Source organism: Budorcas taxicolor, chromosome 14 (genome assembly GCF_023091745.1).
Source record: "Budorcas taxicolor isolate Tak-1 chromosome 14, Takin1.1, whole genome shotgun sequence".
In the NCBI taxonomy this organism is placed as follows: domain Eukaryota; kingdom Metazoa; phylum Chordata; class Mammalia; order Artiodactyla; family Bovidae; genus Budorcas; species Budorcas taxicolor.
Window position 1 is genome coordinate 88444775 of NC_068923.1, and position 13072 is coordinate 88457846.

The 13072-nt window shown below is 33.3% G+C and overlaps 1 protein-coding gene across 1 annotated transcript in view; it reads right to left on the minus strand.

Annotated features, from left to right (window-relative positions):
* CNBD1 (cyclic nucleotide binding domain containing 1) overlaps positions 1-13072 on the minus strand; it is a 490840-nt gene that overhangs the window by 82028 nt on the left and 395740 nt on the right. The window contains exons 12-14 of the mRNA XM_052651586.1: positions 10629-10738; positions 7924-8074; positions 7824-7841 (exon numbers count right to left, since the gene is read on the minus strand). Coding sequence (XP_052507546.1) covers positions 7824-7841; positions 7924-8074; positions 10629-10738 — 279 coding nt within the window. The remainder of the gene's footprint in view (positions 1-7823; positions 7842-7923; positions 8075-10628; positions 10739-13072) is intronic.

Sequence of the window (13072 nt, forward strand, 5' to 3'; positions counted from 1 at the left end):
GGAGTATTATTTAGAAGATTTTTTTAACCTCTAACTCTACATATCATCAAGAATTTTAATTTTTATGTTTGCAATAAGATAGAGATGGTATGCTTTTATTTTCTTCCAGACAAAAGCAGCTATTCTGGCAACTTCATTTCTTTCTCTAGTTATTCTATTTTCAACTTATTTATTTTAAGTTATTCTATTTTATTTCATTTTCTTTCTTCTCCTCTTCCCTGAGCTAACCAAAGAATCATATGTATCAGATCAGAGTTACATATTTACTAATAATTTGATGATACAAGCTAGTAGCAAAAACAAGCATAGCAGAGAGAAATTTGGAACACCAATGATGACTCCCAGGGCCATTATATCATTCTTTAGACATGAATTTCTAACCTGGAATAGCAGATGAGGTTTCCAAGTAAGATATGTGAGTTACTTCACAGAGCAGGAAACATTAAGCTTATGAAGAATTTTTAGTTTATATCTAGATAAGTGATCTTATTTAATATTTTCTATGAAATTAAACCTTACATATCCTAGATTTGTTTGCTATAAACAATCCTAGCCAAAGATATCTTTTTAAGAGTGTTCCATTGATAAGGATTCTTTCTACTAAATCACCCACAATGCAGGAGACATAGGAGATACAGGTTCAACTCCCAGCTCAGAAAGATCCCTCGAGGAAGGAAATGGCAACCTATTCCAGTATTCTTACCTGGAAAATCCCATGGACAGAGGGGTCTGGCAGTCTGCAGTCCCTCGGCTTGCAAAGAATTGGACATGACTGAGCATGCATGCATTTCCTATCAAATATCAATAGTTTATTTCCTGAGACCTCCAAGGAGAGTAGACTGAATCAACTGTGTTCTTTCTTTCCCTCAAATCATCTCTCCAATAAAGATACATAAATTACAGGGCAATTGTTTTACCTCCTTCCTCCCCAGAGCCCCAGAAAACTATTAAGTCTGTTTAGTGTTTTTTAGAAATACCACTGTCTTGATATAATTTAGTCTTGAGTGGATAAATACAATGACATTTCAGGTCAAGAAATAGAAATTCCCATTCAATTTAGTGCTTGTTACATGAATTTGGTTGTAATTACCTCTAACATGACAACAGTAACTCCTAGCAACTGTTTCAGGTGAATTAAGGAATGACCTATTTTTAGATACTGTTATCTCTGTTGACATAATTATTTTATTATAGCACCACCATTTTCCCTTATCTGAAAGGTCACTGCATCTAATTTATATATATATGAAGAATCAGATTTTTCTTCTGGAACATTTTTTTTTCTTTGCCTAAAACATCTCAAGAATTATAAAATATATTTTAACTATTATTTTATTTTGAAAAAATTATTCCTAAAGAGACAACAATGAGTATTTCCCTAAAAGTTATATGTAATTTATATATCAATGTTTCATCGATTTTCCCTTTTAGAGCTCCACAACATTTTAATATCTATATATTAAAACAATTTCTCTAAAGAAATAAAAGTTACATTACTATAAAATGTTTTACTTATTTATATATATTTTAAAAAACTTTACTTCCATAAATAGTATTTTGGTATAACACATATTTTTGTATTACATTCTAAGTAGAATGGTTCTACTTCCCAGGACTATTCACACATAAATTAATAAATACCAATGCTTAGTATTATATAATTATGAGCCTTGAAAGCTGGTTTCCAAGATGTGCTCTGACTCATTAGACAAACGTCCTCAGTTAAATATTTCACTTTTTCTAAGTTTCCAATTTCTCCTCTATAAAATGAGAAGCATAGTTAAGAGCATGGACTTTGTACAGAATTGGGCCTGAATTCTGGCTCCATGATTACAAATTCCTTTTTATTTGTGCAAGTGTCTTCTGCTTTATAAGCATTAGTTTCCTCTTTTGTAAAATTTGTTTAATAAGCTTAACTCAAAGGATTGTCATTAGATTTAATGCAATAATGCAAATAAAGCAATTTAATTCAGTGAAGAATCACTGATGTTAGCTATTTTGATTACCCAATATGCAGATTTCTAGTAAAATTTCCAAATATGACTATGCAAGTCTGAATGTGTGTCTGACGCTTTTCTAAGGCTTTCACCTGGGTCAGGATATTTCTAGAAAGTAATTATTGTTATATCAAGTTTTACCATTAAAACATTGGAATCTAGGGGTTAGGGCAATCTCTTACAGCCACAGTTCACAGAAGATGATGTGTTTAGTTGTTCAGTCATGACCAGCTCTTTATGACCCCATGGACCCCATGGATGGTAGACCACCAGGCTCCTCTATCCATGGAATTCTCCAGCAAGAATACTGGACTGGGTTACCATGCCCTCCTCCAGGGGATCTTCCCAACCCAGGGGTCAAACCCAGGTCTCTCTCATTAACGCAGATTCTTTACCATTTGAGCCACCAGAGAATCCCCACAGAAGATGAGAGACTATAAATTAGCACACTGAAGTTTTATCTGAAACACTCATGATATTCTCACCATAGCAGACTGTCTTCATCAAAGGAGAAAATTAATGAAGTGGTTTGTATATAGGTGATTATGCCCCCAGCAATGTGGCAGCAGTATTCTAATGTGCCCTTCATGATTACGGTATGACTTCCATTATTATGTTATATTATAAATCAGAGAGATTTCACAGAAAAAAGTAAGACGACTAACACGTTGATCTTCTTCTAGAGAGCTTATCTGGATGAACCAAGCAAGATCACCCACAGAACGAGCTGTTCAAAAGCAGTTGGTAGAGAAAAGAAATTTGAATGACTCAGTGTGAGAGATCGGATGGGAGTTTTTCATTGCTGAGATGGAGAGGGCTTGTGAATGGGGCATCCTCTAGTGGCTGAGAAGGATTCCCCAGCTGACAAGCAGCAAGAAAACAAGGAACAAGAACGTAGCAAGCCAACCAACACTGCATCGAATTTGGATGTGTGCTTCTTATCAAGTTAGATGCATTAATAACTCAGTTGAGAATATTTGGAAACCAAAAATAAATTTTAGCATATTTTATGACTTAAGAGTATTCATAAAATCATTAGACTTGTTTGTAAAGGGCAGGGGGAAAACTCCTCTCACTGAAAAAATATCAAAGCATGTGGAAGACACTGCACAATTGCTTTGTGAATGCCAAGTTGAACTTGTTCAATAAACCAGTTATTGCTTTTGTGTATACAGTAGTTTGTGGTTATATTTTAATAGAAGCGCCCCAAAACCCTGAGTAACATTTTAACTTTTTATGCAAGGAGAATGCAAAATGGTTATAGTTAAATTTTTAAAACTAAATGTGCCCAAATTGTATAAGATCATTTTCACCAATAGCAAATAATCCTACTTACAAGTATACCTTCTTGTTGAGAGACACGGCAGAACAATTCAAACACAGACCCTTTGAATCACTGACTACATAATTCATCAAGGACTACATTTATGATAGAACAGCATTTAATAGAACAAGTAGCTTACTGTGTAGTATAAAGCAGAGCATCAGCAAGTCTAAAACTGAGAATAGAGTATTATAGATCTTCCTGCTTCTTTTCTTAAAATAGACTTAAGTCAACTCTGTCATCCCCAAAACCATAAACTGAAATGGTTTAATGTTTTGTTTATGAAACAAATTATTGAAAATACCCAAGCAAAACATTGACTTCTTTATGTAAAATAAACAACATAAACTTTACAAAATTTATCAGTGTTTTCTGATTAATGTTATCATTTATTCATATGTATAATATGTAAGATATGTGATATTTCATAAAATAAACTTAATTTCCCAACTATGAACTATGTCTACATGTCTGCAAAATGTTTAAAATATTTGAATGGTTTTATCATTAACAATAAATTTTTCTTCAATATGTTTATGAAATTCCTAATGAACTGAATGATGTTTTACTCCATTAGTTTCTGAGAAAGTTACATGAAATACATTGTTTTCACACAAAACTTTGTCCAAAATAAAATAAAAATTAACCTCAAATGAATTTGTGTTTCTTCATTGACATTATTAGTAATGAGTAAAAAGGATTTCTAGACAAAAATTATTGTGTCATACCTTATTTTTAACTGGGAAATATATATTTACACAACAATTTTATCATCAAACAGAAACAAAAAACAAAGAGGAAAGGAAAGCATAGTTATGGTAGCAAATCATTCAAGAGTCTAAGCTTTTCTGGTTAACTTTGTTACCAAGGAGACACCTGGTTATAACGCGTCTCAGCAAAGAGGAGAAATACCGAGGAATGCTGGGATGGAGATCTTTTCAGTAAGAATACATTCATTGCTTCTAAAACATCTAAAAGACCTATCTGTGGTAAAAGAAAAAAATCTGGTTTCCTAGGTTTTGGATTAAAATAATTATTATCAGAGATAAACGTATTTTGATATTCCTCCTAATAAAAAAACAAACAAAACTGTTCAGATAGTGTGTCCTGATGACATCTTGAAATTGGAATTTTCCTTTTAGAAAAGCCCAATTAAATTCATAGCTGTCTCTTAGTTTTTCAGTTATTCATGGTTGAATGAGATATAATTAATAACAGTGGCAATCCATTTTTTTACATGAAAGCAATTATTTCTCATTACAAAAGTGGTACACTTGCTTTAATGGTATGATGAGAATTTCAGATATCAATAAAATTAAGGTAGTTGGTATGTATAATTTTAATCTAAATGACTTGAGGTATAAATTCTGCATCTGGGCAAAGATACATTAACTTAATAAAAATAGTAATCAGATAAGCTAAATTCCCAGTGTCATTATATTAAGAAAATATATACTTACATTGCTTAAACTTAATAATCTTGTTCTCAGTTTTTTTTAGATACTTAAGGTAACATCTGAGGAGAATTTACATAGATTATGAAACAAGTTATTTTCTATTTTCCAAAAGTTAACAATCTAAATGAAAAAAAAATACTTTAAGTCCTTTTGAATAATGTCCAATTAATTACTGAACATTTCCTCTATGATCATATACAGTTATATATATAATTCTCCATATATAATATTTAGCATTTATGTACTCTTTTATGTTTCTTGAATTCTGTTCGACTTATCCCAGGTAAAAATATAGTGACTACGCTGCTTCCTTTAGGTATTTACTAAATATTGTTAATAACCTGGATCATTTAAGTGATATTGGTTCTTTAACATAATTTATATGGGAGCAAATAAGACTGTGAACTATATCCCTGAGATAATGTTTTCTTCTCATATGTGGATTATGTTGCAATCTATTAAAGATTGTTAAATACAGTAAATTTGGAGTGGAATTGTAAAATGCATTACTGGAAAACTAATGTTTAATTAGTCACCCAACATGTCAGTAGGTTTATAACATCAGTTCCAAATGAACAAATACATGGAATTTAAAAATATGAACAATACTCACAAAACACAAATAAAACTGAAACTATGACATCTATTTGAATTTTAGTTTGCCAGATGACAAAGATGATTCTGATACATGCTTGAAAGAAGGACTTTCCTGTGTGACATGTTGCTTTATGCCAAAGAGTCCAAAGTGTATTTACCTTGCATCAGTTAACATCATTGGTACATGAAAAGAAAAATCTAGCCTATGTCAAGTGAGACTATTGTAAATATAATTAGTAGTTAGTACATATTCTTAAGTGACATGTATCTTGAGAGGTTTGGTAGTTGAATGTCATAGAAGGAAAGAGTTAGTCAATGCAATTTCAAACGGATACCTACTGAAAGTGGACACATGAATTTGAAGCTAAACACAATCAGAGTTTAAAAGGTAGAGGATACATATTCTCTAAGAAACATTAAAAAAAAACCCTTGAAATTCAGAAAATTCAGCCAAATCATACATAAGTAATAAGAAAATTTTCTAATTGAGCTTATTTAAAAAATCTCTCATGCAAAGAGTTGACTCATTGGAAAAGACTCTGATGCTGGGAGGGATTGGGGGCAGGAGGAGAAGGGGACAACAGAGGATGAGAGGGCTGGATGGCATCACTGACTCGATGCACATGAGTTTGGGTGAACTCCAGGAACTGGTGATGGACAGAGAGGCCTGGCATGCTGTGATTCATGGGGTCACAAACAGTTGGATACGACTGAGCAACTGAACTGAACTGATCTGAAAGCAAATCTCTCACCTATGTTAATTTCTATACGTTTCTAGATCTTTTAATCAATGTTATCATTTCCATTTCAAATTCAAGTGCATATCCTATTTGAATATTTATAGTATTTGGAGGGTCAATCACACATGACTGGGTGATTATTCTTCCAATACCTCTAGAACTCTAAAATGTTAGCATCACTAGTTATTAGAGAAATATAAACTACAGTAACATATCACCTCACATGGTCAGAATGGCCATCATCAAAAAAATGTATCAACAATAAAACAGAGAGTGTGTAGAGAAAACTGAAACTTACCACACTGTTGGGAATGTATAGCCATTAAGTAGAACAATATAGAACGTCTTCTAAGAAACTAAAACTAAAATAACTATATGACCCAGAAATCCCACTCCTAAGGATATAGCCAGAGAAAACCATAATTCAGAAAGATATATACACCACAATATTCACTGCAGCACTATTTACAAGAGCCAGATCATGGAATCAACCTAAATGTCCATCGAAAGAGGAATGGATAGAGAAGGTGTGGTACATATATACAATGGAATATTAGTCATAAAAAAGAACAAAATTCTGCCATTTACAGCAACACGGATGGACTTAAGATATTATCATATGATTGAAGTAAATCAGACAAAGAAAGATAAATATCCATGATATTACTTAAATGTGGAATCTAAGTAAAAGTGATATAAATAAACTTATTTACAAACCAGAAGTATGGTCACAAACGTAAAAACTTTTGGTTACCAGGGAATAAAGAAGGATAACTTGTTTATAACTTCTTTAAGGGATAAAGAAGGAAAACTGGGAGATTAGAATTGGCATACACACTTCAGTATATAGTAATAAAATAGACAAATAATGAGCACAGGGAGCTCTATTCAACACTCTGTAATGGCCTATACGGGAAAACAATCTAAAAGGAAAAAAAAAAGAGTGCTTGGGCTGGTGCACTGGGACGACCCAGAGGGATGGTACGGGGAGGGAGGAGGGAGGGGGGTTCAGGATGGGGAACACGTGTATACCTGTGGCGGATTCATGTTGATGTATGGCAAAACCAATATAATATTGTAAAGTAATTAACCTCCAATTAAAATACATAAATCTATATTTTAAAAAATGGAAAAAATAAATAAATCTCAACTTTAGGAAATGACTATTAAAATTTATTTAATGGACTTCTTTGGCAATATCTGTAAAAAGATTTGATTTCTTAAATTTCAGTTAGCCAATAAAGTCATTTTTTTAATCTCTAAAAAACCCCTAAGAGTGGATGTGTGCATATGTGTAACTGACTCACTTTGCTTTGTTGTACACCTGGAACTAGCGCCACATTGTGAGTCAGCTATATTTCAACAAAAAATTAAAAATTAATTTTAAGATAAAAGTTTAGATACTGCAAACCATGGATTTTTACATACACTTGATCTGGATTATATATTGGACGAGGGTACAAAATTGACATGAACAAGAAACAAGGAAGCAGTGATTTTAAAAAAATCTAGAAAGGGAGGAAATGTTGCTATTGATGATAGCAGGAATTAACAAGGAGGTTTTAGTAATTTACAATCCAAGTCTTTTAAAATATTGCTAATATATTCCAAAAGTAGCACAATTAATGCAGATAAACTATGAAGTTATAAATGGGATTATATATAAATATGTTTTCTCTGCAAATAACACACATACACCCATACTTACCTGAGTATCCTAATTCGTCTGTGAAATACAACTACTCTTATCAAAAATTTATCAAATAAAATGGCAGAATAGTTGAAATAAAAGGCATTTATGTATTTACCATGTAGGTCCTTATCTTCAATAATTGCCATCTCAACGTCTTCTCCAGTAACTATTGTGCAGGTGAAAGGAACTTGAAGAAGAACACTTATCTCACCAAAAGACTCCTTCTCATTAAGTCTACCCATATAAACATGTTTCTGAATTTTTTTCTGTAATAGATACAAATAATGTTTAATGAAATCACTTTCACGTAATGGATAAATATTATTACTACCAGAAACGTACTGTTCATAAATCATTTTGGTATATGGTATTTAAAATAAGTTAGTATTTTCATGCAAATCAAGAGGACACTTATTTATACATACACTTAAATTTTGTTAGAAAAATAGCAGATTGATAAGAGAATTTCAGCATATATAAAATAAATGAAAGCACCATAGTTTAGTGATCTACAAATTAAATGTTTTAATCCACCAAGATGTTTATGAAACCTTGAACTAATTCCATTTTTCAACATCATAGGATACCATTTAGCAATCATAATTTAGTATACTTTGTATGAGATAACTCTTTGAGACCCCATGGACTGCAGTATGCCAGGCTTCAGTTCAGTTCAGTTCAGTTCAGTCGCTCAGTCATGTCTGACTCTTTGTGACCCCATGAATCGCAGCACGTCAGGCCTCCCTGTCCATCACCAACTCCCGGAGTTCACTCAGACTCACATCCATCGAGTCAGTGATGCCATCCAGACATCTCATCCTCGGTCATCCCCTTCTCCTCCTGCCCCCAGTCCCTCCCAGCATCAGAGTCTTTTCCAATGAGTCAACTCTTCGCATGAGGTAATGTATGTCAAAAACCAATTACAATATTGTAAAGCAATTATCCTCTAATTAAAAAAAAAACAAAATATAAAATAAGATTATTACAATTCATCCTATCTGCTGATTATTAGTTCAGTTCAGTTCAATCACTCAGTCGTGTCCAACTCTTTGCAACCCTGTGAACTGCAGCATGTCAGGCTTCCCTGTCCATCACCAACTCCTGGAGTTTGCTCAAACTCATGTCCATTGAGTCAGTGATGCCATCCAACCATCTCATCCTCTCTCACCCCCTTTTCCTCCCACCTTCAATTTTTCCTAGAATCAGGGTCTTTTCCAATCAGTCAATTCTTCAAATCAAGTGGCCAAATTATTGGAGCTTCAGCTTTAGCATCTGTCCTTTCAATGAATATTCAGGACTGATTTCCTTTAGGATGGACTGGTTGGATCTCCTTGCTGTTCAAAGGGCTCTCAAGAGTCTTCTCCAACATCACAGTTCAAGAGCATCAATTCTTCGGTGCTCAGCCTTCTTCACAGTCCAACCTCACATCCATACACGCCTACTGGAAAAACCATAGCCTTGACTAGACGGACTTTTGTCGGCAAAGTAATGTCTCTGCTTTTTAATATGTTGTCTAGGTTGGTCATAGGTTTTCTTTCAAGGAGCAAGTGTTTTTTTAATTTCATGGCTTCAGTCACCCTCTGCAGTGATTTTGGAGCCCAAGACAATAAAGTCTGTCATTGTTTCTATTGTTTGCCCATCTATTTGCCATGAAGTAATGGGACCGGATGCCATGGTCTTCTTTTTTGAATGTTCAGTTTTAAGCCAGGATTTTCACTCTCCTCTTTCGCCTTCATCAAAAGATTCGTTAATTCCTTTTTTGTTTTCTGCCATAAGGGTGGTGTCATCTGCATATCTGAAGTTACTGATATTTCTCCTGGCAATCTTGATTCCAGCCTTGCTTCATCCAAGCATTTCACATGATGTACTCTGCATATAAGTTAAATAAGCAGGGTGACAATATACACCTTGATGTGCTTGATATACTCCTTTCCCAAATTTGAACCAGTCCATTGTTCCATGTCCAGTTATAACTATTGCTTCCTGATTTACAAACAGGTTTCTCAGGAGGCCAGTAAGGTGGTCAGGTATTCCCATCTCTTTAAGAATTTTACACAGTTTGTTGTGATCGACACAGTCAAAAGCTTTAGCATAGTCAGTGAAGCAGAAGATGATTTTTCTGGAATCCCCTTGTTTTTTCTATTATCCAACGAATATTGGCAATTTGACCTCTGATTCCTCTGCCTTTTCTAAATCCAGTTTGAACTAGAACTTGCCTATTCTAGAGCTTCATAAAACTGACATCATAGAGAATGCATTCTTCTGAGTTTCACTTTTTTGCCCAACCTAGTGCTTCCAGACCCATCCATATTCTTGTGTGCATGAGGTTCTTTTAGTTGAGGCATGATACTCCAGGAATAAACCACAATGTTTTTCTTCATCTCACTATGTTTTAACATGTGAAGATTCACATAAGACTTTTGGTAAATGTGTATTTTATTTCTCTTGAGTAAATATTTAGAGTGGAATTTCTGAGTGATATGTTAAGTATAGTTTAACCAATCTGATATGCTTGTAAAAGTATTTTGTTGTGGTTTTAATTTGCATTTCTTTGATAAATAATGTCAAGCATCTTTTAATGTGCTTCTAGGTCATTTCTAAGTCTTACAACTCAATATGTCTTACAATTTATTTTACATATTATAGCTCAGCAACAAGAATAAAATAAATACAATGAAAATTAGTTAAAAAATTTAACAGCTGTTTCATAACACAAGGTAAATAAAAATGATCAATAAACACAAGAAAACCATGTTTAATATCTCCTATTTATTAAAGTAGATTAATCAGTTAAAAAGAATACATACATTTAAAACTTACCACTTTTCTTGATTGTAGTTTTGAAAATCCTATGATATTTCTATAAATCTTACAATATCCAGAATTAATATAAGCCACAAAAGAGATTATATTTCCACTTTCCACAATCACTGTAAACAAAAGAGATAATTCACTATTTCACATAATTTTCTAGAAGATATTATTTTAGTTACTAGGACAATAAAAGTTGGCATGTTTAATTCAACAACTATTAACAATAAACTTCTTAATGAATGACAGTATACAGGCAATGCTTGTTATATGAAAAATTTATGTCGGATATTTATACCAGCACCTAAAATAGAAATAAACATTGACAAGAATTTGGTATGGTGTGCTAGTAAACTGTGTGGTGGAGGAGAGGAAGAGGAGTTTGGAGCAAGCCCAAAATTGTAGCATTTGATGATTTTCATGGTGCAGATATTCATGCCATGGCTTGTTTCAAACTGCCAGTGATTTAACAACTGTCTCAAAAAAAGAAAAAAAAAACAGAAAAATCTGTGAATCTTGAACATTTAGAGCTTCAGAGCTCAAAGTGTATAATAAAAAAGGAAGTAAAAGGTTATTTGTCATGTCATTTATTTTGCTTGAATAAAGATTTATGTAACTCTTCTACTGTTTTATACATTGTTTATTAAATAATAACATTATAAAGTTATCTTCAAACATCAGAGCATATTATAGCTATGGGCTTATGTGTAAATTGTATAGACATGCGAATCTTTTTATAGACACAACAATTAAAAAAAGTAAAAAGTAGCCTTTTGCCAAAATGTGATATGATAGCAGACATTGTTTTACTTCTTGTAATCAATCAATAGGACATAAAGAAAAGCATAGAGTCTTCTGGCAATGTTATAGGTAAGAGAAGGATACATTTATGCAGATATTTAAAAAGCCCACTATTCTTAACTTTTCGAGCAGCACTATCGTAAATCTTTTCTTGAAAGTCAAGCCTTATATAGAATATAAAGAAGCATGTATAGTATCAAAGTGAATAGAGATCAATTTATCTTTTTTTTATTTTTATTTTTACTTTATTTTACTTTACAATACTGTATTGGTTTTGCCATACATTGACATGAATCCACCACGGGTGTACATGAGGTCCCAAACATGAACCCCCTTCCCACCTCCCACCCCATATCATCTCTCTGGATCACCCCCGTGCACCAGCCCCAAGCATCTTGTATTCTGCATCGAACATAGACTGGCGATTCGTTTCTTACATGATAGTATACATGTTTCAATGCCATTCTCCCAAATCATCCCACCCTCTCCCTCTCCCTCAGAGTCCAAAAGTCCGCTCTACACATCTGTGTCTCTTCTGCTGTCTCGCATACAGGGTCATCATTGCCATCTTTCTAAATTCCATATATATGTGTTAGTATACTGTGTTGGTGTTTTTCTTTCTGGCTTACTTCACTCTGTATAATCGGCTCCAGTTTCATCCACCTCATTTAGAACTGATTCAAATGTATTCTTTTTAATGGCTGAGTAATACTCCATTGTGTATATGTACCACAGCTTTCTTATCCATTCATCTGCTGATGGACATCTAGGTTGTTTCCATGTCCTGGCTATTATAAACAGTGCTGCAATGAACATTGGGGTACATATGTCTCTTTCTATTCTGGTTTCCTCGGTGTGTATGCCCAGCAGTGGGATATCTTTGTATTAAAGGCAAGGCAACAACGGAAAAGCTGAACCATTGCAGTAAAACCTATGAAGTAAGCTCCCTCCTTAGAGGGAGCAGTTGCTGCCTGAGTAATTGTCTATAGTCTCTATACTAATCATAGAAACTGTTTATCTTAATGAAGACCACACAGCAAAACACTTTTCATCTAAGTAAGCAGGCTGAATTTAATGACATTACAAAAATGTGTCTCATTACACTTAAATAAGAAATTTTAGATACTTTTTGACTAGGAAAAGAATTGCACCTACTGCCTGTAAAGATTTAACACCTCTCTCTTGTGTTTCTTAATTTTAATCGTTCAGCCTTTGATCCTGCTTCCCATTGCAAAGAACTTATGCCAGTGATGTCAAAATAAATGTTGTCATCTCCATACCTTTTCCTCTTCCATACACAGAAAATGATGAACAACATAGAAATATGCAAAGGATTATAATACAGTTTTAAGTGGAAAGATTTAGTCATGGACTACATAGGAGAAATATTATTCATTATTATTTGAAGGTAATATTCAGGAAATAACGTTTATTTGTATTTCAAACTTAAGCTTTAAAGAGCGTCATCAAAACTCACACTCATATTCTAAAACATGAAATTATTAGATCATTATGAAAAGAGGAAACCTGATTTTATCTTAAAGGTAAATAAGAAAGGGAAGAAAATCAGAAAGGTTCATAGAAAGTGAACATCAGGTATTATTCTTTTCCTTCCTGTTGTTTATTATATACCAGGAAATAGTAAAAAAAAA